Source organism: Xiphophorus maculatus, chromosome 8 (genome assembly GCF_002775205.1).
Source record: "Xiphophorus maculatus strain JP 163 A chromosome 8, X_maculatus-5.0-male, whole genome shotgun sequence".
Lineage (NCBI taxonomy): Eukaryota > Metazoa > Chordata > Actinopteri > Cyprinodontiformes > Poeciliidae > Xiphophorus > Xiphophorus maculatus.
This window is the reverse complement of record NC_036450.1, coordinates 22,447,202-22,473,909: the sequence shown is the minus strand read 5'-3', so window position 1 is coordinate 22,473,909 and position 26,708 is coordinate 22,447,202. Positions and strand designations below refer to the sequence as shown.

Sequence of the window (26,708 nt, the reverse complement as noted above, 5' to 3'; positions counted from 1 at the left end):
TTTTTAAAAACTCACTTCCTGGTCTCAGTGGGAAAAATTTGTATTTTTCAACTGAAATTTCTTCTCGATTCTTTGAAAGCAAAACGGGGCGTGAAGAGATCCTGACCTCACCGGGCCCGCAAAGTCATTTGGGTTCTCGGGTTTGATCACACACACACACACAAAAAAAAGAGCCTTTCAGTAACTGTACGCACAGGAGTTTCTGAAAAGCCGCCTGCAACAGTTAAAACACACATCCAGCCCCGCGAACAGAAACTTTACAGTCATTACATCCGAGCAGCTTCTTCTCCCTCCACCCTTATTTTTTTATTTTTTATTTTTTCTCTTTGCAGGTCACATTTGTTCTGCACAGAAGCCAAAAGCTTTTCACGTCGAGCGGTTCTATTTTTGGAAAAGAAGAAAAAAAAAGGCATAGAAAGAAAGAAAGAAAGAAAGAAAGAAGGAAACGTGTTATGCCTGAGAGCTTCTGTTTCTTGTCAGTTTGTGAGTCGTCCTTACAGTGTCATAATTCGTCGCCGCCCCTCCACTCTGAGCGTCAAAAAAAAAAAAAAAAAAAAAACTCCCCCAAAATATTTCCTCCTCGTTCAGTCTCAGCAGAGCAGCGGCTCTGTGCGCAGCGGCTCCGTGAATGGCAGCGGGCGGCGGGCGGGTGTGAGATTTTCCCCCAAACACACCGTCGCGGTTTCAGTGTGTGGGGCCAGCATGTCGGGCGGTGGAGGAACTGAACATCGCTGGCTGGGAACCTACATGCCTGCTCTGGTCGTTGGTAAGACACCCGAAGGCGTTTTTGGTCTTCTTGAAACATTTCTGCGCATTAAAAATAAAAAATAAAAATAATAATAATAAACTGCATGAATTATCGTGTTTTCATGAACTGTTGTTTCTATTCGAGGTTTGATGCTTGTTCTCTACGCTCCGATCTACACGAACGTCCACGTTTCTGCAGGTAGGACTTGTTCTCTTGTTCATCAGAGTGACCTTAAACACACCAGCGTAACGTTTGCTTTTGCGTGTGTCCCGGGAACGACGACCTCGTTAACCAGCTGGTTAAGTTCCATATGAATGCTGATAAGGTGCGAGATGAGAAACTGTGATAAAGGCGCAACCATAAACTCTTGGTGTATATTAATTATGATTCAAAAGACTTTGAATTTCCTGACTACCATTTCTTGGATCAGCTGTGTTTTAGCTGAGTTCGAGGAGTTTTGTACCAAACCACAGACACCTCTCTGATGTGTCTTCATTCATATTTTCTGCTGATCCAGAACCGTGCAAGCCAAAGAACATTTCAGCCAAATACCAACACTGTGGGATTCAGCCAGGTGAGAACAGACGTCCTCATCTCAGTCGATGTTTGATCGTCAATCGGCGCGATCAGAATCAGAGATCGGCAACACTGTGTGTTTTGTTTCTTTTACAGATGGAGTCCATAATCTAGACTGTTTCCGTAAATCCAAGAACAATGAGAAATGTACGTGGGAACCCGGAATACATGGATCGAAGAGCTACACGTTCATCTTACAACAAGCGTACGCCACAAACCTTTCCGTTGTGTTTTGTTTTATTTTTTTTTTTACATTCAACTTTTTTTTTTTTGTAAAAGTCCATTTCTTTCTCATTTCTGTCCTTGCAGAGACAAATCTCTCTGTGCCGTTTACTACAACATAACCAAAGCCAGTCAAAAGCTGATCATATTTGATTACAACTTTACGGTGGAGGTCATTGAAAGCAACGTGGGGAAGGCGAATTGCACAAAAGCAGTTTTCAGTGGTTCGAAAAAGACTCTGAGTAAGTCCATGAAAGATATGTGTGTGTGTGTGTGTGTGTGTGTGTGTGTGTGTGTGTGTGTGTGTACATATCACTCTCTTTCTCTATATATACATGCAAATGAAACGATGTATTTTTGGTTTTCCATTTTCATGCCGCTGCTCTGCTGTTTGACTCACCCGCACCAATAACGCGACAGAAATCTTAAACCCACAAGTGCAGCAGATCATTTTCTAATTTCCAAAGTTGGCCATCTTAATAAAACCGTTGCATTTTTCAGATACATGTAATTTAGTCCTGCATGGACTGACTGAGGGGCCACTCGGTACGGAAGAAGCCATCGCTAGAAAAAGTTTGTTTACAGTTTCAAAAATGCCCACAGACAGAAACGTTGTGGTCTAATTAAGCCGACGTTTAAGCGCTTGGCTACGCTGAGGATTCACTTGGAGGAAAAATGAGGAAGTCAGCAAACCATAAGCCACTATGTGAGAATTGTGAAGTATGACTGCAGCTTTTTTGCAGCAGGAGGGGCTGGGTGCGCTTTATGAAATAGATGGCATCACAATAAAAGAACATTACGTGGGAAATTTCACACAGGTTCTCGGGACATCAGCAATGAGTTCAAGCTTTGGCCTCAACAGGTCTTCCAAATGAATAATGGTCTTAAGCATTCCACTAAGTCGGGTACAACGTGACTTAAGGACAAATAAGTTGGTGTTTTTGCGTGGCCGTCACAAAGACCCAATCTCAGTCTCACAGAAAACGTGCAAGCAAGACAAACCTGGTTCAGTTGGACGTCTTTGTAACAAGCCTGTGAAAGGATTTCCAGAACATTGGACCTATTTTATACTGCTCATTATTAGCTTGTCCAAACCACAAAGGGACTGCAAGTCATCTTGTGACGTGAAAACCCTCCAACCCCCTCCAGAAAAAAACCATAAACGGGCAAACGGAAAGAATGTTGCTAATCTTGACCAGAAACAACTTAACCTCCTGAGACCCGGGCTTTTGTTTGATGTGCATTTTTTATGTCTCCTTACTATTTGGGATTAGTATGACCTAATTTTAGTTGAAATTAAATTTTAGCTTTCTATGTGCTCTTGAACTATGTCAAAACGATGGTGGAGGACATTGGGTCTATCTGTGTGACGATAAGACCATTCAATCAATGTTATTATTTGCATCTGTGTTTACAAAAATGTAATGTCCTCATATGAGGATGCAGGGTCTCAGGAGGTTTTAATGTCAGACAGTGAGGATTTTATTATTTATGCTTCTTTTCACTGCTTCAGAGCGGTCCTGCGGGCCTCCCAGCAAAGTGTCGCCGACTCGCACACCTGGAGCGCTGCAGGTGAACGTGACCTGGCTTAAAGAGGACGGAAACAACAAGATCTCTGTGAGATACAGAGCGCTGGGCAGCCGCTGGTGGAACGAGGTCAGGATTAATCGCCCGCTCACAATTGTCGCAAACCGTGTTTTCAGGACAACTATCCGTCCCGACCACATGACATCAGTTAAAGACGAAAAGTGAAAGTAAAAGCGTGCAGGTGTGGTAAAATGTAACATTGCGATATCACAGCTAGCAGGTAAATGATTGGACCAAACCTGACTTTATATTTAAAGACTTTATAGGTGTACATGTTTGAGCTGGTTTGTTTCTTGAATGCAAATGAACTTGGGGCATTTTGTATTTCATGTTTGAAGTCTTAATAATAGAGCTTTCAAGGAAGCAGTTTGTACACTTTTACTGTTAATTTGTCAATGTCTCAATATTGGAATTGACTTTTACTATACAATGAAGAGTTTGTTTACACTATCACTATCCTCTCCCTGTGGTCCTACTGCCATCTACAGAAACACACCACCTGGTTAGAAACAATGCAGTCTTAGTGCTGTCAATTAGCTCATGTATACGCTGCTCATACGCTAGTTCTCCACACAGGAGCCTGCAGTGAATGCTAAGGCTAGTTAGCGTGGCCACCGATGACGACGGATAAACATTTTTTTCCCGGAACGGCAAGTTGTTTTCCAACCATTGGCACATTGAGCAGCACATACGTGAGCATGATTGACCCTCCTCCTGGCTCTGATTGGTTGCTTCTGATCGGGAGCGCTGCATTTCTGCGGATGTCAGTAGGACGACAGGAAGGAGGCGCAGGAGCTCAGTTTTTTTCACAAATGATCCGTCTCGTGTTACACTGTCACAACATAGTAATGTGTGAACGAATTCTTTCTAAAAGTTACACACTGCAGCGTTAAAGTTATCAAAATGAATTAAACCTGGTTTGACTTGTTTCCAACTCACTGATTTCTGCCTTTGTTCACAGACCGTAGAGTCTCGGCTTCCAAACACAGCCATGGTGGAAAAGCTAACGCCCTCGTTGGTCTACGTTGTCCAGATACAATGTGTGACCACTGCTGAATGCTCACAGTGTCCATGGAGTAAAAATTACTACGTCCCATCAGGTAGAAATCAGATTGAATTCAGAAATCAAGTAAAGCAGTCCAAATCCAGAAAATATTGACTACGTTGAATCTCTTTTTTTTCCTCCAGAGCTTACAACTCAACCCATCATTGTCGACGTTAAATACGAAGATATTACGCAGAAAACCGGCTGCCGGTTGATTTCCATAACCTGGAAGGTACTTGCACACCTTGAATCAACTCAGTTTTAATACGCAAAAAAAAAAAAACAACAGATAATGATGAGAATGGCATGGTGCTGAAACAGGAGTTGTGCTGTTTGATAGTTTCCTGTCAAGGATCTGTACGACGGCTACCGAGTGACCGTTTGGAAAGAGCCCGGAGAGCCGCCGCAGGAGCAGCTGACCACCTCCGAGCCGGAGATCAGGCTGATCCTCTCCTACTCGGCGTACCGCCTCAACATCAGCGCTTACAACAACGCGAGCGTTTCCCCGGCTGCCACCCACGTCATACCACAGCACAGGGACGCCAGCAGTAAGAAAATCTTTTGTTTTTGTTTGTTTTTAAATGACAAACTTATCAAATCTAAATGATTAAAACTTACTAATTTGGCGAATTCACAAACAGGGTGCAATGTCTTATTTAAAGCACCAAACGGAATTTCAGAGGGAAATGAAAATTAAAACCGAGATCAGAACCGCAAGAAGAAGTTTTTGCGTTTCATGTGGGACAGACAGACTGCGGCATTAAAGCATTAAGGACATGAGAAATTATCTTAATATCTTATGTTGTCGATATTAACGATATTATCATTATTATTGTCATTATTGGTAGTAGAGCCATTAGTAACACACATATGGGAATATTGTAAGCACATCAATGAATCAATACTTTGATCAGTAATCAGAGTTTGTTGCTACAATAACTTATAAACAGGAAGAGATCATAATTGTGATGTTGCTGGAGAAGCAGCAAATTTCAACAAGCTTATATTTCTACCCACTGCTTTGGACGTTTATCACTTATTGCATGGCCGTCGTTTCGTTTTTGATCTACGCCGTTCAATAAACATCAAAATGCAAACTCAGCAGATTGTTTTTGCCACCGAATGAATGGCGCCCTGGCGCCACAGACCGACGGGACTTTGAATCTGCAGGTGCAGGAGACGGGAGGCTGAACGTGACGGTCCACAACAGCACGGCGTTCACGATCCACTGGAGGGCCGATCGGATCAGGAAGTACGTCTGCTACGTGGTGGAGTGGATGAAAAAGGGACATTCTGGATGGTACCAGTCCTTCTTTGAGGACACCAATGCCGCGAGGACCGTGTCCTCTTTATCAGGTGGGTAGCTGTTCAAACAAAGTGAGTGGTGGGAAATTTAGTGAACGAAATTTGACGCACTGTCTTTGCTTTTTTGTCGCCATTCCTGACCGACTACACTGCAGCCTCATCAACCGTAAGCCTTTTGTTGCACATGTGCAGAACCGAGCGGTACTCGCTCATCCGGCGCTAGCACGCATCACGGTGTAGCTTAGGGTTACAATTAAGAATATTTTAAATAATCGATTATTCTGACGATTAATCGGATAAGAGAATGGCACATTCTACGGGTTTTTCATTTAGCCACTTTAGCAATTGTTTTTAGAAATGCAATAAAAGATGCAAATAAACAAATAATTGAATTCCTTTTAAAATGTAAAACATAAAAATTGCATTACCTAAAACGCAAAACCACAGCATCCTTTGGTAAATCGGAACCAGGTGGAGCTAAAGCTAAAGCTAAAGCTAAGCCACTTAAGGAGTTCTGGCTAAAACATATTTACAGACAAAGGTGTTTTTATACTGAATGCAAAATACATATAGTTTTCGTACAGTTTTGGCTTAATTACTCTAGATATATATATTTTTTCTGTAAATGTCCAGTTAACGATTAATCAATACCCAAATTAGTTCACAATTATTTCAATAACCAATCCGATCAATCATCTCAGCCCTGTTGTGTATTCATCCCTCCATCCTCGACGATTATTTCAATAATCGATTCATCACAATTGTCGCGATTAATCCCATTCGTTGCTTCAGCCCCGGCGAATTGATTCACCGTTTCCCTGCTGCTGGTTCTGAAGCGGTCCCTAACAAAAGACGTGATGCGTGTCTGGATTGAGCCGGGGTTGCGTTTACTCTGAGTGAGCGCGTGGAGCTGTGTGTATTACCCTACATCAGTGTACCTCACACACTGCGAGAGCTCCTCTAAAGCTGAAAGCCTCATGTGGCAACAGTGCGCGTGTAAAATCAGACGCTAAAACAACGTGCGAAATTGTCCCCTTGTTGTCACAACACACAGCCAGTGTTTGTTTGTGTGTGTGAGAGATCTGTCGTTAAGCTGGTCGTCGTAGGAACTGCTACGACCAGCTGAAACCAGCTTTTTTGGTCTGAAAAACCAAAAAAAAAAAAAAAGAACTCGTGTCTTTCGGCGGAGGAAATGCTCTACTGCCTTTTGAAAAATGATGAAACTGTTGGGTTTGTTTAGGTCACACTAATGAGATTCGCTTAGATTAATAAGGCAAGTGATTGATAATGAACCTCCAAATACATAAATGAATTCCATATCTAGAGGCAGGACCAAAGTTGGTTTGAAGTAATCTTTTAATTTGATCAACCTATTGTACGGAAGGTTTGATTGCAAAGATTTTTCCATGGATTAATGAGAAGGGTGCAACTAAATAGCAATAACATTTTCTTAAATAAAATGCAAGTGAAAGCAGATTTTTTTTTTCTAAATTGATGCTTCTTTTGCACCGTTTTATTGTCAAATGCAAAGTTCTTGCTTGAATGAAAGTCATTTTAAATGTAAATTTCCAAGTGCTGTTAGCAACTAACGATGAAGATACTCTACTGCAACAAGAACATATTAAAATATAGCCTTTACTGGACAACATGCAGTATATTAGATGAAGTGTCTAAATACACCTTATGTGTTTGGAATAACGTTTGTTAGCAGAAGGTTTCCAATAACCTGTCGTCTTTATGCTTATGGTAAATCCCCCCCCATCGCCTTCATTTCCTTTAGTCGTTTGTTTTTCTGCCAAACTCAATGGAAGTGAAATGGAAAAGATGATAGGACGTCCCGTTCTGAGCTGCTCTCTTTGAAGTGCTTTGCTGACAGAAAGCAACTGGTGGTGGGGGAAGGAAGACGTGTGTCGGCCTGAAATCTGATCTGAATCAAATGTTTATGTTTGGCATGTGGGTGAAACACAGACGGAGAACTAAGTGTTAAAAACATCCGAGGTTTTTCCCGTTTTGAATATCCGTAACCGGGACGAAGCAAAGTTCTCTTCAGATGTCTGCGACAATGTTTTATTAGAGCAGTTTTATCGACTCTTTGCACATTCCTTTTCTTCATGTGTCCGACGCTTATTGCGTGGATCTACCTTATTTTTGACCCATAACTTCATTTATGAACTAGTATGTTCATTTGTGCATCACTAGGGTTGTTGCCAAGATCTGGTGTGTTTTGCATTGACGGGCCCAGTTTAAAAATGATTTAAACTGAGAAACACGTCGACAAGTTGAGACGTTTAATACTTCCTCGCTGTAAATTGAATGACCAGCCTGTAATATAACCTGCTTTTTGTTTTGCTTTTTCAAATTACTCCAGAACATTTGGAGCCTTACACAAGATACAGAGTCACTCTGCATTTGCGACCATACAAGAACACCTGCAACATGAAGCACGTCAACGACAGCGAGAGCACCGACGGGACCACAGAGTTTTATCTCACTGAAGGATGTAAGTCGGATACTGCCTGCCAGGGCCGTCGCTAGGTTTTAAGGAGAGGGGGCGCTTAGCCCCTAGGCAGTGCACAGGATGTGTTTTAATTTGTGTTTTATTCTTATGTGTTTTTATCTGTGCTTTATGAATACTGCGCAGCACTTTAGTGCAGTTAACATCTGTTTTTAAAGCGCTTTACAAATCAATTTCGACATTGACGTTTCGTAGCAGGCGAAAACGAAACCTGTCAAACAGCAACGAAAACGGAGAAGTTGCTTTTCAGCTTTTATAACAGAATTCGGCGTAACAGAAAACTCTTCCACTGTAGAATATGACTGTAAACAATTAATGGAACGAAATGATCATCTCGTGAACGACGCTACGGTAGTTATCATTTTCTGTGGCTCTACACCTAAAATTGTTAGACAGCCTTTGAAGAACACTTTGCAAACTTTCACACTTGTATCATCTTCCGAACTGACAGATTTAGGATCATATTTGAGTAAAAATAATACTTTATGTGGTTATTTATATAGAATTTGCAGACAGTTCTTTGTAAAAATAACCCAAAACAAAACAACAACAAACAAACGGAAAAAAAAAACCCCACATTATTCCAGGGAGGCTTTGGAATATTTTAGGGAGGCTTCAGCCCCCCTAAAATATTCCTACGGTCGCCTCAGCTGCCTGCACTTTCCAAATTTTATCTTACAATCTCAGTATATTTTACAATCATTAAAAAAAAAAAAAAAATCACTTTACGTTATCATGTCTTGGAATCGCCCACAGCTCCTGTCAGCGCCCCAGCAAACGTCAGCTTCCACAACGTGACGCTTAATTCGGCGGTGCTCCAGTGGTCACATATCCCAGAGGAAAACTTGAGAGGGTTCCTGCTGGGTTACATTATCTACTACACTGAGCATCACTACCGGGAGACGAGCACAGCGCACAGTAAGGACCAATCACATCAAACTAAATGATGGCTGCAAAGGATTTTAGTGAAAGAAACATGGTGTCTTCACCTTCATTTCTGCTTTGTCCTATAGTAGATGTACCAGTATGTACAGCTTTGGTTTCTAACTTACATGGTGTCAGTCAGAATGGTAAATAAATTCTGGAGCATATAATTTGTTGACACAGACACAAAAGCACTTCTTTTGAACTCTAACTAAAGAATGAGTCATAACTAGTCTGGTTTTGAGCTATGTAGGGCAAAGTGCATCAAGCTAATAGGCCTCGAGAGACAACTGTGAGTAATTATGAATGGAATCTAGACCAAAAGGGAAATTTGTGGTATGTTGTTTGTGAAATCAACTTGAGTGTAGGTAAATATCCGGAGTGCAAGCCCAATGCCAACACGGAGACGGACGGCGTCGGAGAGCAGAGAGGGCTCTGCATCCGACAGTCTGCGAGTCTGTCGGATGTCAAACTTGTTCCCAGAAATGCTGCAACCGAGATTCCTGTTGGTTCCTAAGTAAACACCAGAAGCACAACTCAAACAAAGTCCCATTTCTTTGCAGATATAACGGTGGATCCAGGTTCTACCAGCTTTCACATGGAGGCCCTCGAAAGTGGAACGGCGTATCAAGTCCAGATATCTGGTTTCACGTCAGAGGGCGAGGGAATCCGAAGTATTCCGGGTGTCTTTAAAACAGATCAGAAAGGTTATATCTCATTACAGTGAGCCCTCGCTATATCGCGGTTCACCTTTCACGATCTCGCTGCTTCACGGATTTGCATCGTGCATTGTGTTCTGCATTCTGATTGGCTAAACGGTCTCTCCGCTTCTTCTCTACCTGTGTGTCAACGACGTTGCGGTTTAATACGTACATGTACGTAAAACAGCTTGCCAGATTTAAGTTTGCAAATTCTCTTGCAATTTCAAGTTTCTCTAAAACCCATAATGGCCACTGAACTTCAGCGAGCAGCTCAAGAATGGGACCCTTTGATGAGCCGTTCATTACAGTTCTCAAACATAATCGATGGTGGCATGTCGGCTTATAAGAATCTTTTTGCCCAGAAGAAAAAACAGCGACAACAACTACCGATAACGATGTTCTTTTCTCGAAAAAACACACCTGCACCGCGGGCTTTAGAAGAACAAAACGCTACAGAGCGGAGTCAGGATGCAGCAGCTCAGTCAGAACAACAGTGAAATACTATTTGAGTCACTATTTGTCCTACTGTACTTTGTTTTTATTTTCATAATTATTTTTTATTTTCTCCCGTTCTAATCCAATAACTCGGATCGCGATGGGGCGGTGAAGCCTTCAGTTCGTATTGATGATTAAAATTATTATTTTACAGTACAGTAGTTATTTGTAAAAAAAAAAAAAAAACGTTTATACAGTAATTATTTTTGTTAAACAAATGGTTGGGCCTGTAAAAAGGTTTTGTTCTTTGGTTTCAATGTATTATGGAGTATTTCATTGTATAATAATTGTAAAAAAAAAAAAAAAAAGGTTTCTACTTCGCGGATTTCGCCTATCAGGGGTTCTTTTTGGAATGTAACCCCCCCTGCGAAAAACGAGGGTTCACTGTAGTAAGTTTTAAGACATTTATTCTTTTGAGCTGAAGTTTGAATTTGTATTTTCTTATTTGCACAGTAAATTTCAGCATCAGGGGCGCAATTGCGGCCTTCGTAGTGGTGGCCTCTTTGCTGGCGTTTGGATCTCCGGTGATAAAAAGGTAGAACATTTATACCCTACATCTGATGGAAATAAAGTTGAACAGCAAAACACAACATTACTCATACACTGACTGTGCCCAGGGCAAAAGCCATTCTGTGGCCAAGGGTGCCCAACCCTGGACACAGCAACGCAGTGCAGAAAATAGAGAGTCCCGGACAACTGGTAAATGTGCATTTCTGCTTTTCTTTTACAACTAGTAAAGAGCCTACCTCATAGAAAACTGTTGACGATGTGCCATCTTCCACTCAGAAACTCCTGGAGGCCTTAGCGACTCTAAAAGTAGTGGAGGAATGGGACACGAAGAGCTTCCAGATTCTAGAGAGGGAAGCCGTGATCCTGCCTCAGGCGTCGTCGTCAATGTTGCCGCACGTCAGGACCTGCGAGGACGACACTCTGGAAATGGCTCGCGCCTGGAGCGAGAGGGACGGAGACAGCGCGACAGACGATGATGACACAGCGGACACCTTGCTGGACACACAGAGGACACACTTCCAGAGCTCACCTTTTACCCTCGCAGGTGGTTACACGACGATGGAAATGTTCCAACAGCTCACCCCACAGTGGATGACGGAAGGTGGCTCAAACACACCGGGCATCGAAGGCGAACCGGAGGACTTCACTGTGTTAAAGTCTAAGAGATTAGACTACGTGAGACAATTTAGCACCAGTCCACCGTCAGACAGTGAATTTACATCAGCCCTGCTGTGAACTCCAGGTCGGTTGCTTTGAAAGTCTGGTTCGTTTGGGAAGGTGGTCTCTGGTCCGCCTACAAACCTAGGTCTCCGATCGGTCGAAGTGACCTCTGGCGAATCCATATGTGAACGCCAAGTGGACCCGAGACCGCTCCAAAAGCAGAAAGCGAACTATATTGCTGGGCATTCTGGGTAAATACTAACCTAAACAAATGTGAGAGTCTAGCGCTTGCGGGAGAAATACCTTGTGGTCTTTTACCAAAGACAGAGGAGGAGTCCTACAGCAGCTAAAGTTGCGCTCATGTCTTCTGTGGAGACTTTCCTGTTGTTTCCCTTCAGTGGTTCTTGGTGCAGCGCCACCACAGGCGAGGAGGGGAACAGGTTTTTCAAAGGGTTTGGTTCGTTTGAGCCAAAAATGCAAATGTTGCAATTCTGGTCTTCTGGACTACCAGTTGTAGTTTTACACTTGTTGCAGGATAACAGCTTTTTTTAAAGCTTTATTTAGTAGAAATGGCATGTCAAGCTTGTATTTATGTGTACAACTCAACCATGAAGCGAATGACATAACTGCTAAAGTTGATTGCAAAGGAAGTATACCATGCTTTACATTTGAACGTGAGCATGTCTACTACTAAAAATATGTTCCTGTACGTCACCGATTAGTCAGTAACTATATGGGGATTTCTGGTTATTGTTGACATTTCTTAAAAAGTTTTGTGTGACAAGCACACACACAGACACACATTCTTGTACTTATCGATCTGAGGACTTCCATTCACTTTATACGTATGGAAAATATTGGATGCTAGGTCCAAATACTGTAAACTTCAACAAGATCGAAGAAGTACAGTAAATGCTAGTTTACAATTAGTTACACGTAGAACAGAAACAACCAAGCAAAACATCCGAGTGGAAAGTCTCTTTATTGAGAGCTTTTGCAATCAAATAAAACATATCTTAGGTTCAAACCAAAGAGTAATATGTACATACATCCGAATATTTCAAACTATTTTACTGAACCGTTACATCAAATCCTCCAATTTCCCAGCACAAAAAGTTCTCTCAAGTGTGGAGAAGATGAGCACATAAAAAAAGTCATAAAGTCCATGTTCACATAGTGGCAGATGAGCTGGAAACGATTTAATTCTGAGATTTGAAGCTCATTACTTCCGACAGATGTGTTAAGAAAAAAAAAAAAAAAGACGAAAACTTCTCAAAATAGGAACTGGATCTGTTGCTGTTTTGCCACCATGTTTCAACGAGCATATTCATGACTACTGCAACACGCTAAATCACAGAATAAAAGGATAAAAACATCCCATGAACATTTAGCCCACAATATTTTAATATAAGATCTTATTAGTTTTATTCGCAAAACATCCAAATGAGTCTCAATATTTTATTTGCTTACTGTACAATCGTGGTCTAGGCACTTTTTGACCCTTCTGTGCTTCCATACGGTTTGTTGACCTGCGAGATTTCAGTTTATTTTCCCCATTTCCAAAAAGTAAATAAATAAAAAAATCAGCCCGTAAACTTTCTTCACACAGTCACCATGTTAACTGAAAATATTAAATATTAAAATAAAACATGGTACGCCGAAATGTTGCTGTGGCAACAGAAATTGATGTAATGATACCTATGCGAATGAGGCCTACATCTAGACAAAAGTTGGGACAAACATCTGCAACAACATACCGTCTCATAATTATGGCTCTCCGAGTTATTGTTCAGTAATAATGTCCTGAAGGACAACAGAATTCCTGGATGGCGCAGAAATCAGGCGTTAAAAGATGAGACAAAAGGACACTTCACAAACCTCAGACAGAAATTCTCTCAACTGTCCACAAGCAAGAAAAAATTAAAGAAGCACTTCAGAATGTGTAGAAACCTGTTTTCTATAACCTTGTAGAAAACGTCTTTAGTCCAGTTTACATCCTTACAGGAACAGGAAGATCCTCACACTTCTAGCACTAACAAGTTGAATCTCTGATACATTTTGCTGTTTCAGAGATTTAGCTTCTCTGATGCAGCTAAATGGGGGAAGTTGCTGTTGCAGCCACACCGATTTCTTCTGCTTATTTATTTAGTGTTCAACATTTATGGCAAAAGTTGACCGTTTTTAGTGGAATTAAGTTTTTGGTTTTTTTTTTTTTATTTTACAATTTTGCACATCCTTTTTTGCTTGTTGCGCTTAGAAAAGTTCTGGATCAAACCATTCTTTCCCTTCTCACCTTTAAATAATCACTTAAAAAAAAAGAAATATCAACTGAAATGAGATTAAAGTTGTTAATGTCAATGGATTTGTTTTTTAATTTAGTAGCTTTAAAATTCATATATGGATTCCTGACAAATATTTGACACAACACACAATATATAGCAACAGTTCTGGTGAAACTACTCGCTATTGATTCTAATTAAAACTATATATTATAAAGGCCAAACACACACAAAAAAAACCTAAATATTTTTATTGTTTTGGTTGACCAAATTGATCCAGTTTTTGTAGTTGCAAATATAAAAGTTTTTTGTTTTCTTTTTTGTTTTTCTTATATCAAAATACCTCTTGCCCCTTTATGATCCCACTCACATTTATTGACTAAATAAATAATTAAGACAATAATCGATATACAGTTTTTATGACTTAAGCAGATTCCTGCTGCACATGTGGTTCTGAGAAGTAAGCACGGGCTGGTTACTGCCATCAAGGTACAAAATGGCTTTCAAATATCACCGCTCAACGTTTCCTAACGGTGTTTGGAGCTTAGAGCGATAGTCCTGCACACTGCCAGTCAGCTGGCTGAAAGAAGACCACTAGTTTTTTGTTGTTGTTTTTCTTAATACTTTGAAAAAAATAGCAGTTTGGATTCTTGTAAACATTGAAAGAAAAACGATTGGGAGACTAGATGAGATCCAGCCATCACTGTTACCAGGGTAACACTGTTTCTAACCAAATGTTGGCTTATATAAAAACAATTAGATCACGTTTCCTATTTTCATAATTAGTATTTTTACTCCGTTACCGAGGAGGAATTTATTTTGAGGGAAGGGTTGATGTACTGGAACATGACAAAACACTGCAAGTCTGAGAGGCATTAATGAAGTTTTACCAAATAATGTTGACCGCGGCCCGACCCACTCTTCGGTTGGCTCCAGGTTTCCAAACACGTTGGTCGATCTCAGCAGCTATGACCAGGGTTTCGTTTTTCTTTCTGCGACATCGCGTAGTCCGTCGGGAACCGCTTTGAAACAAGCGCCGCCGTCGGGATGACGCCGACGTGCTTTCACCCTGGAAGGTCGTGCTGAAGCACCGTCTCTCCTGTCCTCCAGGCAGGAAAATGAGCTCGCCGTCAGAATCCTCGGGTTTGCAGCGGGAGTTCGTAACGCGGAACGGAAGAAACTCGTGATGAGGCGACAAGTGGTGGGAGATGACGCGCGCGACGGGACGAGGGAGACGCGAGCGGCGGCTGTTCACTTGGTCGCGTTGCGGCCCAGAAACGCGGCCTCCCCTCTGTGGGTTTTGTAGGTGCCGTTGTGCTGGGCGCGCAGTGATGATGTCATGTTTTCACTTGGCGTGGCTGAGCCTTCTCTGTCGCTCCCATACGCCGCCTTTTCTTCCCTTTTGTAGTCCTGCTAAATGAAAGAAAGTCAACGCTTAAAACAGGACGGAAAGATGACCAAATCCTGCTTTTATTGCTCTGAACTGATTCCATTTTGGCTTTTTAAAAAAAACAAACAAACATTAAATAAATATTTCTTTTAATAGTCTACAATAATTTATAAATCACTTTCCAACCAAAAACAAAAGAAATCTGACTTTGTTTAATTGAGTAATTAAGTATTCTGACGATTAATTGGATTTTAAAAAATGGCAGATTTTTTTATTTACCCACCTAAGCCTCTTTTATACAATAATAATACACAATAATAATAAAATTATAAAACGTATTTATATAATGATAAACAAATAACTTGTATCATAATTAGGAAAATAAACATTTTATTGCTTGAAAGGCAAAAGCATTGCATCCCTTTACTGAATCTGAACCAGGTGAAGCTGAAATTATACCACTTGAAGATTTTTAGTTCAAACATATTTACAAACAGGTTTTTTTTTTTAATCTTAAATGCAATATATATAAATATATATATATATATATATATATATATAATTACTTAATTACTGCTATAAATATTTTGTTATTTAAGCAAATGGTCCTTTTTTGATTCTGTATACTCTAGTTAATGATTAATCAATTACTAAATTAGTTGACAATTATTTTAATAATCAATTAATCCGATTAATTGTTTCATCGCTAATCAAATTGACAAGCAAAAACTATCACAGTATAAGTTTTAATTAAAAATATCACTTTATTGGCCCTCAAGTCCTCTTGACTTGACCGTTTTTGCTCATGAGACAAAAAGTTTGGACACCCTGAGCCGGAGGGGAGAGCCACTGGCTGTGGCTCAAGAACGACTCCCTTACAATAATCCGACCCGCCATTTGTAAAAAAAAACAATCACGACACCGACTGAATTAAGGACGACAGACTGAGCAGAATGTTGTGTTAATAAATATAATGATACACTTTATTTGTATTGCGCTTCACATGGTCAAAATGTCAAAGTGCTTTGAGGATTTAAAAAAAAAACAACGATTAAAGTACAAATATTTCTAGTCTTCTTTAGCAGCTCTGGATTGTGGTGATCTCAAAATGAACCTTATATGTTTTACAGCCCTGTTCAAGTAATCTGACAATATAATATTTTAATTACGCTGCAAAACCCCAAAATCACTGGTAGATTTCTTCACTTATCGTACGGGAAAACGTCTTTTTATAGGTCAAAAAATATACAAGTGGAACCAGGAATTCTTAGTCTCTGTGGTGGCACAGAGTCATGTTTGGAATAAATTGTGCCTGAAATGGCATCAGACTTAACTTGATTGGATTTGACTCAGTGAAATTTGACAACAGATTCGTGTTTACCTCAAAAAACAGAACAAACTATAAGCTGCATCACACACCAAAAAAAAAAAAAAAAAAGCTGTTAACTGTTGTACGTGACAAAACTGTCTGTGCAGATGTGACAAACAGAACTCTGCAAGATGAAGGCTTTTTTTTTTTTTTTTTTTTTTTTTTGAGGGCATGTTTTCAGCCGTCGAAGATGTTCAGCTTGTTATCAGATCAGATGGAGCGCCATGTGCCTTTTTTCAACTTTCTTTCTATCAAAGCTATCGTTTGGGTTGATCTGGAACTGAAGTAGGTTAGTTGTGCTGTCCCATCTGAAACGACCTAAAGACAAGTGGAAACATTTGCCACTGAAACGAGATTACCTGAAGTCGGTGGGACGGGGTGGGGACAGAGCAACGTGCTGTGGTCCGACGCTCTGGTTCATTTATCTCCCCCTAATCTCAGGTTTACTTCAGAGCGAACGGCATGAATGGTACTTGTCAAACTTAACATTTCAAAGTGCATCGAGTCATTCTGAAGTTGAAGAACCAGTGAGAGTCAAACTGGTTGTGTAATTTGTATAAGTACAACTCCGTCACAGAGCTGCAGCACTTCCTGTACGCTACTACTTTAAATTAATTTTATTTTTGTTTGCCACCATCTCATTTGGTTTTGTTTTAGACTTGTGAAACGCTCTCAGTGGCTAAATATATCCAGACACTCTCAGCGCACTGGGTTTGTTTTTACACTCTGAACCTTTACTTTGCTCTGTCCCAATGTTTACGTTTGAGACACTTGAGACTTTTTTCTTTATTCGAACAAAGATATCACTAAAACCAGGAAGTGCAAAACAATAATTAAATTTTTTTCTTTGTGGGCGAACTCATCAACTCCCAAGATGCAGTTGGAGTTGAACAACAACAACAAAAAAAGATCAGGTTGAGGTTAGGGGTTGGCAATTATCCCTTATGAACTGTCTTTAAAAAATTCTTAAAATATTTTGATTTATTGTTATATTGATTCCAATTATTGAAGCAAAAAACAAACAAAAAAAACCAACAACAGTATAATCAGAAGTCCTAGTTTTGCTGTTGTCTAGAGAATTAATAAATATCATTAAATTTGATAATATAATAAAATAAGGTTGCTGTTTGGGATTTAGTGATATAAATCACACTTTTTCTAAGTACCTGGCATCCTAAAGAAATCTGTTTTAATTGAGAATGTTTTTCAAGAACAGTATTTCTGTTTGTGGCGCAATCCAGGCACAGCCACACTATTACCAAAAAAAAAAGAAGTAATAAATAGTTTAACAATTTTTCTTGTTATCACAATAGTACCACGAAATATTGTGATAAAATTTTAACTCCACATCACAGCTCCTAGTGGAGGTTAGGCTATAAATGGTGATGATCTTGTCATTTTGCTTTGATTATAAACTCCTATCTAGGAGCCACCATATGGTTTTATGTAAAAGTACTTAAAAAGAAAAAACAGGTACTTGATCAAAATTGTTACTGACAGGTCAGACTTCAAGAAAAAAAAAAGAAAGAAGTCAGCACTGACCTTGGCAAATTTAAAACTACTGGCGGGCCACAAAATTAGTTAGTAATTTGTAGGTTTACCTGCTCAATAATAAACACATTTTTAATGAAATCTGTATATCATTAAAGACCCAAAACATAAAAAAGGCTTTGGACTTTTGCCTTAATAAACAAAAAACAGACAATTTCCAAATTTGTGACTTGTGGTCATGGGCCACACAAAATCGTTTCAAGGGCCACACTGTGGAGAGCCGCGTTCTACTAAATTGGTCATTCTGTTAACGGGACACCAGACGTGCTGGTGAGAAAATCGCGAGCCGTTTCACCTTGGCTGTCTTGGATTTGCTCTTTATCCGCTCCTCATCTTTGCGGCTTCTCTTCCTGGACGTGGAGCGCTCCTTCCTGTCTCTGCTGCGCTCCCTCCTCTTCTCCCGTTTACTTCTAAAAGAGGCCATCGAAAACAAATGAACAATGACAAACAAATGAACCAAACAACGAATTAAATGACTCAGGTGCTGCGTCATTCAGAACGGATTCAGATTTGGGACGTACTGACCGTTTTGGTGAAGGTGATCTCGCTTTCCTTCGAGGGCTTCTGGACCGATCTTTGCTCCTCCTTTTGTGGCCTCTAATAGAAAAGAAAAACTACATTTAATAAAAACATTTAGTAGGATATATCTTTCTGCCCAGCTTTCTGACCGTACAGCCAGACAGAGATTTGCAGAGAAGCAGCAAAAGCAAATGAGGTGGATTAGCAGAATTTGCCAACAACTGATATTATCATCTAGGACATGTTACTGTGGAATATCATCTCTGCTACCCCAAGAAAATACCAGTTAGCGTATCAAGACAGAAATAAAACAGTAACGTGGCAACAATCTTCAGTCAGAATCCTCTTTGAAGACGATGAGTTATGACAACATATGATTTCCCCTTTAGAATAAAATAAAGATTTTTTTAATTGATTCAAAAACATGTAAAATATTCAGATTTAATTACATCTTCCATCAGAGCAAAGTCAAGATCACTTGAATCTTGACTTTTGATTGGAATATGGCGCCCTCTTCTGCTAACAGTGGGAATAACAATGACTTTTGTCCACTAAGTGTTATAGAAATTTGAAATTTGTTACAGAGATAAGCAGAAGTACTGTACTGCATTTAGACTGGAAAAGTAAAACAAGTTTGTAAAGTCAGCTGCTGTCAAAGTACCTGGAGCGACTCCTGGCATGTCTCTTGTCTCTGGAACGAGAGCGCCTCTTGTGGCCGCTCCTTGAACTGTGGGCGTCACCGCCAGGAAAAGACCTTTGTGTTTGTCTGATCCACCAGAATTGGAGAAAGAAAATAAGAGGGAAAACATCAGCGACTGGACATCACAGTAAGTACCGTTATCATGTCAAATTGGGGCTTTCTGAGCACCTGTGTTTGGAGCGGGACCTTTTCCTCCGTGATCTCGAGTGGGAACGAGAGCGCGTCCGGGAACGGGACCGCCGTGACCTTTGGGAGCGGCTGGAGGAACGCTGCTCGGTCTCTGCTAACGCACAGAGAAGAAATCTTAGCGTCAGCATAAAAACAACTTCCGCTGAGTTACGGGACACTTTGTGAGTATTTCAAATCAATCCATATTTCCAACCTGGTTCTATGGCAGCAGCAATGGTGGACTGGGCCTCCCTCACCCTCTTCATCACACTTTCCAGCTCCTTAGCAGCAGCCTGTGGCGTCATCTCAGGGGGCTTAACAATGGCGTTATTGGAATGATTGACCCTGAAACAGATTTAACCATAGAATAATAATAATTTAAAAAAAAACCCTAACACTTTTCAACCACATTTCACAGTAAAAGGTGTGAGAACACACTTCAGGGGTCTGTCTCCAAACATGACTCCGTTTAAAGTGAGGGCTCTGGCCACGGAGTCCTGCTCCACAAACTCTACGAAGGCGAAGCGGGTCGGCTGAGTCTCGTCTCCGGCCATCCGGACAAACTTCACGTCTCCCACCTGCTTGAAGAACTCCAGCAGCTGCTCTGCTGTGGTGGTCTGGGACAGATTCAATAAAAATATCATAAACTGCACATAAAAAAAGCTTAAAATAGCCTTCACACCAAGAACTCTTCTTGGGAACTGAACTCTGCACCGAACTCACAAAAAATTTGTTGTCTTCCAAAGGCTATTGAATACCCTGGATTTTATTTAGGGGTATTGAAGCACAGGGAGCTTATCATAGAGGTCACACTTTGTAAAAATGTTGAAGAAAATATGCATCTAATGATTATTTTTGTAGTCAATTATTTTTGTAGTCAATTATTCTGACGATTAATCGGATAAAATCGTCGCTGCATTCGGTCGATTTTTCACGTAACCATTTACAATTTTTCCATACAATATTAGAAATACACTATAAGATACAAATAAAGAAATAATTCAATTCGTTTCTAAATAGACAAATAGACATTTTCTTGCCTAAAATGCAATAATAGCATTCCTTTAGTGAGCGCTTGATCACTGGTATCAAAGGATGCATCTGCAGCTGAAAAGATACTTTTAACAGCAACATGAGAAAAGCTCAAGCCTTTCTCCTCGACTCAGCATCAATACAGTGGAGGACTGAGCTGACGGTTATTTTTTAGATTAACAGACTGGATAACAAAAGGTTCTTCACAGGAGATTCATTGATTTTTTTTTAACCAGGTAAAGCTAAAAATATGCTCCTTCCTTAGTTCTAGGTTGAACATATTTGCAAGCTTATCTTTTTTTAATGTTAAATGCAAAATGTATGCATTTTTTTTTCACAATTTTGGCTTAACTACTGCTCTGTATGTTGTTCTTTCAGCAAATTGCTATTTTTTGAGTCTATAGACTTCAGTTAATGATTAATCAATTGTTGAATTAGTTGACAATTATTTTTTTAGAATTGACTCAACTTGTAGTTGGTCTATCACAAAAAATCCCAGAAAGCTTCACGTGGGGTTTTGTGGTAAAGGGGTGATTATACATCGACTGCTTTATGTTAAAGGCCTAAATAAATATCTAAATGCAATCTGAGCGATTTCTTTGCAGTCTCTTTTGGTTTAAGAGTATGTGATGTCGGTGAAGAATTCAGCACCAGCCACAAAGCGGAGCGTTGCGAATGGAGGCCAAGAGCTTCGACGGCTGAAGAGGTTTGGAAATGTGATGCATTGTGAGAACTCAGACCCTACAAACAAACTAACAGAGGAATAACAAAACAAGCAGAAGATAAACCTAGTGCTGCAACTGATGATTGTTTAAGTAATTGATTATTTGGACGATTAATCAAGTTAGAAAATGGCATGTTCTGCAGATTTTTCATTGAACCAGTTAAGCCTTTTTTAAACAATATGCAAATAAATAATTTGGTCAATTTTTTAGAATAAACATTTTATAGCCTACAATGCAATAACAGCATTCTTTTAGCGTATGCTTGATCAGCTGTTGGCCAAATAATTCAGTTTTGCATTAACTGATTAACAATAAAAAGGTCTTAATAGGAGGTTTTGTTTTTTTACAAAAAAATATAGTTTAGTAAAACTATGCCACCTGAGGAGTTCTATATAGGAGTTGTCTATAAACAAAGGTTTATTTTTATTATTTTTTTCTTAAGAGCATAATGTATATATCTTTTTGAACAGTTTTAGCTCACTTACTTATCTGAGTATATTTTTCTTTCTGCAAATTGCCTTTTCTTGTCTGTATGCTGCTGTTAATTAATTGATTGCTACATTAGCTGACGATTATTTCAATACTCAATTAATTGTTCCAGCCATATGTACAACTTTAACTACCTTCATTTATTTAGACTTTTCTTTAACCTTACCTGTGAGTTTAGGTTTCCAACATAAACCGTCCTCCTAATCTCATCGATTTTCGTCGGGTCGACATTGCCGATGAGGGGAGGCTGAGCGAGCGCAGAGGCTGTGGCGTCGAGGCCTGCTGTGATCCGATTCACTAGAGGGAGGTTCAGCTGTGGGCGTGAACCGCACGGATGGATGTTAGATTCAACCTGTGCATGTGAAGAAATGGAAAAAAAAACAACACCCAAAATAAAGACGATGACTCACGTTCTGAAGTGGAGCCGGAGTGGGAATCGGCAGCAATCCTCCGCCTGGAATCAGACTGGGTACCGGGGCGGCAGGTGCCAACAGCGACAGAGCCTTGGCCTCCTCTGGGATCTTCCCTGCAGGACAAAGCGGGATGTTAGGGAAGGCAAGGGAGGCGCTCTTCACTCTGTCTGCACATTTATCCCACTGTATTCTAGAGAGAAAGAGAGCATACACTTCCCCATCCAGCCTAAAGAGTCATCTACCCGCTACTTCAGACCAAGCATCCTTACTTGGATTTGATTTAATCTACTCTTCTCAGTGAATATGCATCATTAATATAAAATGCAAAAGAATAGCTTCTTATTAAAGAAAAAACAAAACAAAAAGGGAGCTGATTATTTGTTTTTTTGCTTTCTTTTTTTTATATATATAGGTTAAGTAAAAAAAGAAAAAAAAAATAACACAATGCAGAGAATGAGTGAACACTTTGATGTATGGGTCACCTGTACTGGAAACATATTGGTCATGAACCATACGATATCAAGCATGGACGCTTTTCCGCGGGGGGAGTGGGGGGGCGATCGTTTCGCAGTGTTGGAAAGGTGTGCAACACAAGACAACCCCCAATGGCTGCATCACTAATAGCACACAGAACATCAGATACAGAAAAGAACAACAGTTTTAAGAACTTTGGAAATGCTAAGAGGTCAATAAAACAACCAATTAGGACTTGTGCTCACTCCACTGTGGATAATAATATTCTTCCTTTCTCTCTCAGGAGGAAGATTTAGAAGTTTTAAACGGTGCCTTGCAAATAGATTCACAACCCTTCAACTTTCCCACATTTCCTCATGTCACAGCCACAAACTCAACCCTGCTCCACTGGGACTTTATGTGACCGACGGACACAGAGTAAAGTGTGCTGGACCGCTCTGTGTTGGTCTAGCACTGGGGCCTGCGACCTTCACGATCCAAAGAGCCATTTTGTGGCCCTGAAATAAAGCTCGTTTAGAGACACAAATGGTATGTGTCTGGGAAAAAAAAGACGAAAAACCTGCTATAGGAATTTTGTTGTAATTTTTATAGGACCACTGTTTTGTTTCTATTATTTGGTTTGGAAAAAATACAAAAAAATTTAAACTTTATATACATTTAGTGTTTTAAACCAAAAGTAAAAAAAAGAAAAAGAAAAAACAAATCTAAAAATCATCTTCTGCGTTAGGAATTTAGTGCAATTAATACATGTTAAAAGATGAATTAATACTAAAAAAAAACAACAATTATTATATAGTAAAATTCAAAAACATTAGTTGGTTCTTAATTATTTTTACTGGAAGGTAATAGGAGCCGATGTGGAACGTCCAAAGAGCCACTTGAGGCTCCGGATCCTCGCATTGCAGACCCTTAGTCTAGCACATATAATCCCCCAAAAAACCCACATCAAAGTTTGTGGTTGGATCGAGACAAAATTAGAACAATTTTGTGAATAATATTGCAAGGCACCGTGCAATTTTGACCTAGAGCTAGAGGGAATTCAGCATTAAAGGGGCAAACAACCATCTTTGTTAAGCAAAACATGAACAGAGCAATGTATTAATGCATTACAAAGAGAGAATGATGCTACACTGATCAGTTCTGTGTCATTACTAAACATTCACATCAGAGCGGTACTGAAGTAATGTGAGGAAAAAGTACTAAATGTTGCCTTCTTAGTTCAGTGTCAAGTAGATGAATAAGTGCACAGATAATTTAAAAGAAAGATATATATATATAGATATGATTTGTTACTGAGGCTCACTTTTTCCACACAGACTAGCCCTTCACTACGTCAACAGACGTAGGAGACAAGAGAACAAAAGAGTTAGTGATCCTCATAGCATCTTTTGTGTGGCACACATCCCACCGGTGTGCCGTAGCAACCTGGACTGAATTCAACCACACACAAGCTCCAGCTGTAGCGGAAAGAGAGAAGGGATTGGGGGGGTTGGACAATAATCAAAAATAACAAACAAAAAATAACAAATATAAACACAACCTGCAAGTTTCTAGATAGAGACAGTGGAGAGTGGACAACATGGGATAGTATGAAAAGGAAACAAACCGAAAACAAATATAAAGTTAAAAAAAAAAAAAAAAAAAAAGAGACAAGGTGTCCATCTTGGAAGGTTCTGCGGGCTATTCTCCGGGTCACATCCCCCCCTTGAAGGCTGCGTTGGCCCGATCGGGGATAGTGGCTTGGAAAACAATGCCTGACTCAGGCTAGTGTAGTGTAACAGCTGGGCCAGTCTAGTCATCTGATATGCACACATAATCACACAGAAAAAACATACAAAACCAAATTAATAAACTCATTAGCCATCCAGCACCAAGTCACGTGGACACAATGCATCAGGTTAGAAGTGTAATCATTGTGAGTGTACACAGGTGTACCAAAAATAGGGAGTGGGGGAGAGAAGGTGGGAGTTTACCGAAAAAGAGCACCAAAAAAAATAAAAAAATGTAAAAAAGGGGAAGAAAGAGAGAATTTTATTCTTTAGTAATGGATTTGGTTATATTTATTTTAGATACACGAGCTGTACTTCCAGACTGTCCAGTATTCACGGTAACGTTGATTGCCCTTAATTTATGCGACACCAAACAGAAACTTGAGTGGGTGCTGTGGCTAAACCTACGTGTATCAGGTACTGGACCAACAAAATGCTTTAAATCTAATCTAGGCATGGGCCGGTTTCTTATATATGCATATATCATAGTCCTTCTAATTAGATATGTGCTACTCACTTGTTATCACCAGGTCAAACAATGAAAATGTCTTTGCTGTTCATCAAATGTATCCAACAAACCCACAGAACATTAATTTCTTATGTTTTGCAACTTTTGACAGATGTTCAAAACCAAAATTCATGTCAGATTTTTGATTGCTGCACTGCCAGTCAGCTGGCAGAAAGAAGCATGCTATAGTTTCTCTAACGTGCAAGAAAGGGGAAAAGAATACAACTAGCATGTCTGTATTGCCTATTTTTGCTTAAATATAACAAAAATACTGAAGTGTCACATTATATTAGAAGTAACAGAAGAAAATCTATGTTATAAATCGTCTTAATTTATAGTATTTGTGTTTTAAGCCTTTGCATTAACTATATTTACATACCGGCCCATGGCTGCTCTAAATTATCCGACGCCAGCCGTGTTTATTTCTGAAGACCACTATACCTCCCCCCCTCCCCACGACCACGACAGCCATTAAGGTGAATTCCAGAGAAGACGTCCACAGCTATTTATCAATGTTTTTTTTGTTTGTTTTTTGTTTATTGTAATATGATTAAACCAAGCAGCTTGCACTCACCTTCTGCGCAGGGAACCACTATCAAAGCTCTGTCAATAAAAACAGTGTTGGTGAGATGTTGCGCCACACCAACACTTGAGGGGTCTCGGTACTTTATATAACAAACTTTGGAGGAGAACGACAGAGGGGTGTTGCTGTGGGAAGAAATATGGAGCACAAATAATAAAGTTAGTCAATAAAAAACATTTGGGACAGCTACATGCAAATTCTTACGTGGGGCCCTAGCAAGGCCGCAACTCCGCGGCGTTGCCTCGCTAGCTCAGACCGGAAAAGTAGCGCTTACTCGGGGGGATAGAGACGAAGCTCCTCGATGTCTCCCAGGAAGCCGAACAGAGTGCGCATCTGCTCGCTGCTCACAGCCGACGACAAGTTGGTCACCTGGACGACTGCAGTCCCCGGTATACCGCTCATTGTGCGAGCGATAAAGTGTTTCTTCTTCTGTGTGTTTTGAAATTAAACTATAGCTTTAGAACTGTATAATTTCTCAGTTATCCCTGTCGGCGCCAGAGGGTGGCGGTGCAGCAGGTTTTAGACTTCTTCTGGTTTTTGAACATAGTCTAAAAATCAACATCTAGCACTACAGCCCCTCCTACAGGAAGAAACAATACACTACATTTAAAATGAAGAAAAGGGGGGGAAAGTCATGTTTTCAGCAATTCATAACTTTATATAAGCTCAGTTATTGGCTCCTAACGCATATCCATATAAAATAATACAATAAAAGTTTAAAAATAAAATAAAATTTTAAATGTATGTTTCAAGCTAGTTTAATATAATGACTTTTTTAAAAATCTATCTATAGAACAAAAAGAGCACCATTTTAGGACAAGAAAAAGTAGCTATCTTTAACTTATCTGCTATTGTTAAAATTTAATTTTCTTCCACAAATAACTTTTAGCATTTTTTTGCATTTTAAGAAAAATACAGACATAAACCTGATGAAACTTTACAATAGTAAATGCACAATGTATTTTTTGCTTAAAAAAATGCAGTGGTAATATTTACAAGTATTAGAAAATCTAAAGCCGAAACACAAGACTCCTCCACTGTAGGAGTTGTCACACGGCACAACATATTTGTGGGTTTTTTTCTTCTTACCTTCACAAGCAGCAACATTTTTTACATCAGCGTCTGAGTTAAATGACAAGATTGTGTAGAAGAGTTTGACTTGCCGTCAATCCATTTTATATCGAACATACCGGGAAAACAATTTAAAAAAAAGAGAGAATATAGTAAAAATGTATACATAAAAGATTTCCCTGTATTCATAGCATAACGACTCAATTTAATTTTCAAAAATTTGGGCAGGAAGCAGTACAAACTTGGGGTCAAATATTTTATAGTAAATGTGTGCAGCTGTGCAGAGTTGGAGTTGGCTTGACTAACAGGGTCCAGCAATATACCTTTTGACAGCAGCATAAAAAAAAAGCTTCTTCCATTCACTTCCACTACATTTACAC

At 39.7% G+C, this 26,708-nt stretch overlaps 2 protein-coding genes across 7 annotated transcripts; one reads left to right on the top strand and one right to left on the bottom strand.

Moving 5' to 3' along the window:
• The first annotated feature begins 599 nt into the window (after nt 1-599).
• On the top strand, nt 600-12,548 carry LOC111609592 (interleukin-31 receptor subunit alpha-like). The gene is made up of 16 exons (XM_023338859.1): nt 600-766; nt 893-946; nt 1,266-1,322; nt 1,421-1,529; nt 1,634-1,788; nt 3,060-3,202; nt 4,095-4,233; nt 4,322-4,410; nt 4,519-4,726; nt 5,349-5,534; nt 7,852-7,983; nt 8,755-8,916; nt 9,486-9,629; nt 10,572-10,653; nt 10,736-10,817; nt 10,905-12,548. The coding sequence occupies exons 1-16, from the start codon at nt 703-705 to the stop codon at nt 11,361-11,363; spliced, it is 2,265 nt and encodes a 754-aa protein (XP_023194627.1). The 5' UTR covers nt 600-702; the 3' UTR covers nt 11,364-12,548.
• Nucleotides 12,255-25,782, bottom strand: srek1 (splicing regulatory glutamic acid and lysine rich protein 1). 6 transcript variants are annotated; one of them, XM_023338860.1, is made up of 11 exons: nt 25,532-25,782; nt 25,249-25,382; nt 21,921-22,036; nt 21,677-21,823; nt 19,703-19,881; nt 19,479-19,609; nt 19,265-19,379; nt 19,058-19,162; nt 18,403-18,474; nt 18,173-18,287; nt 12,255-14,980 (listed from the first exon to the last, which is right to left on the bottom strand). In XM_023338860.1, the coding sequence occupies exons 1-11, from the start codon at nt 25,657-25,659 to the stop codon at nt 14,819-14,821; spliced, it is 1,404 nt and encodes a 467-aa protein (XP_023194628.1). In that variant the 5' UTR covers nt 25,660-25,782; the 3' UTR covers nt 12,255-14,818. The 6 variants fall into 6 exon arrangements, with proteins under 6 accessions (XP_023194628.1, XP_023194629.1, XP_023194630.1 ...); XM_023338861.1 differs by having other exon boundaries at nt 12,255-14,977; XM_023338862.1 differs by having other exon boundaries at nt 19,265-19,376.
• Nucleotides 25,783-26,708: the final 926 nt, after the last annotated feature.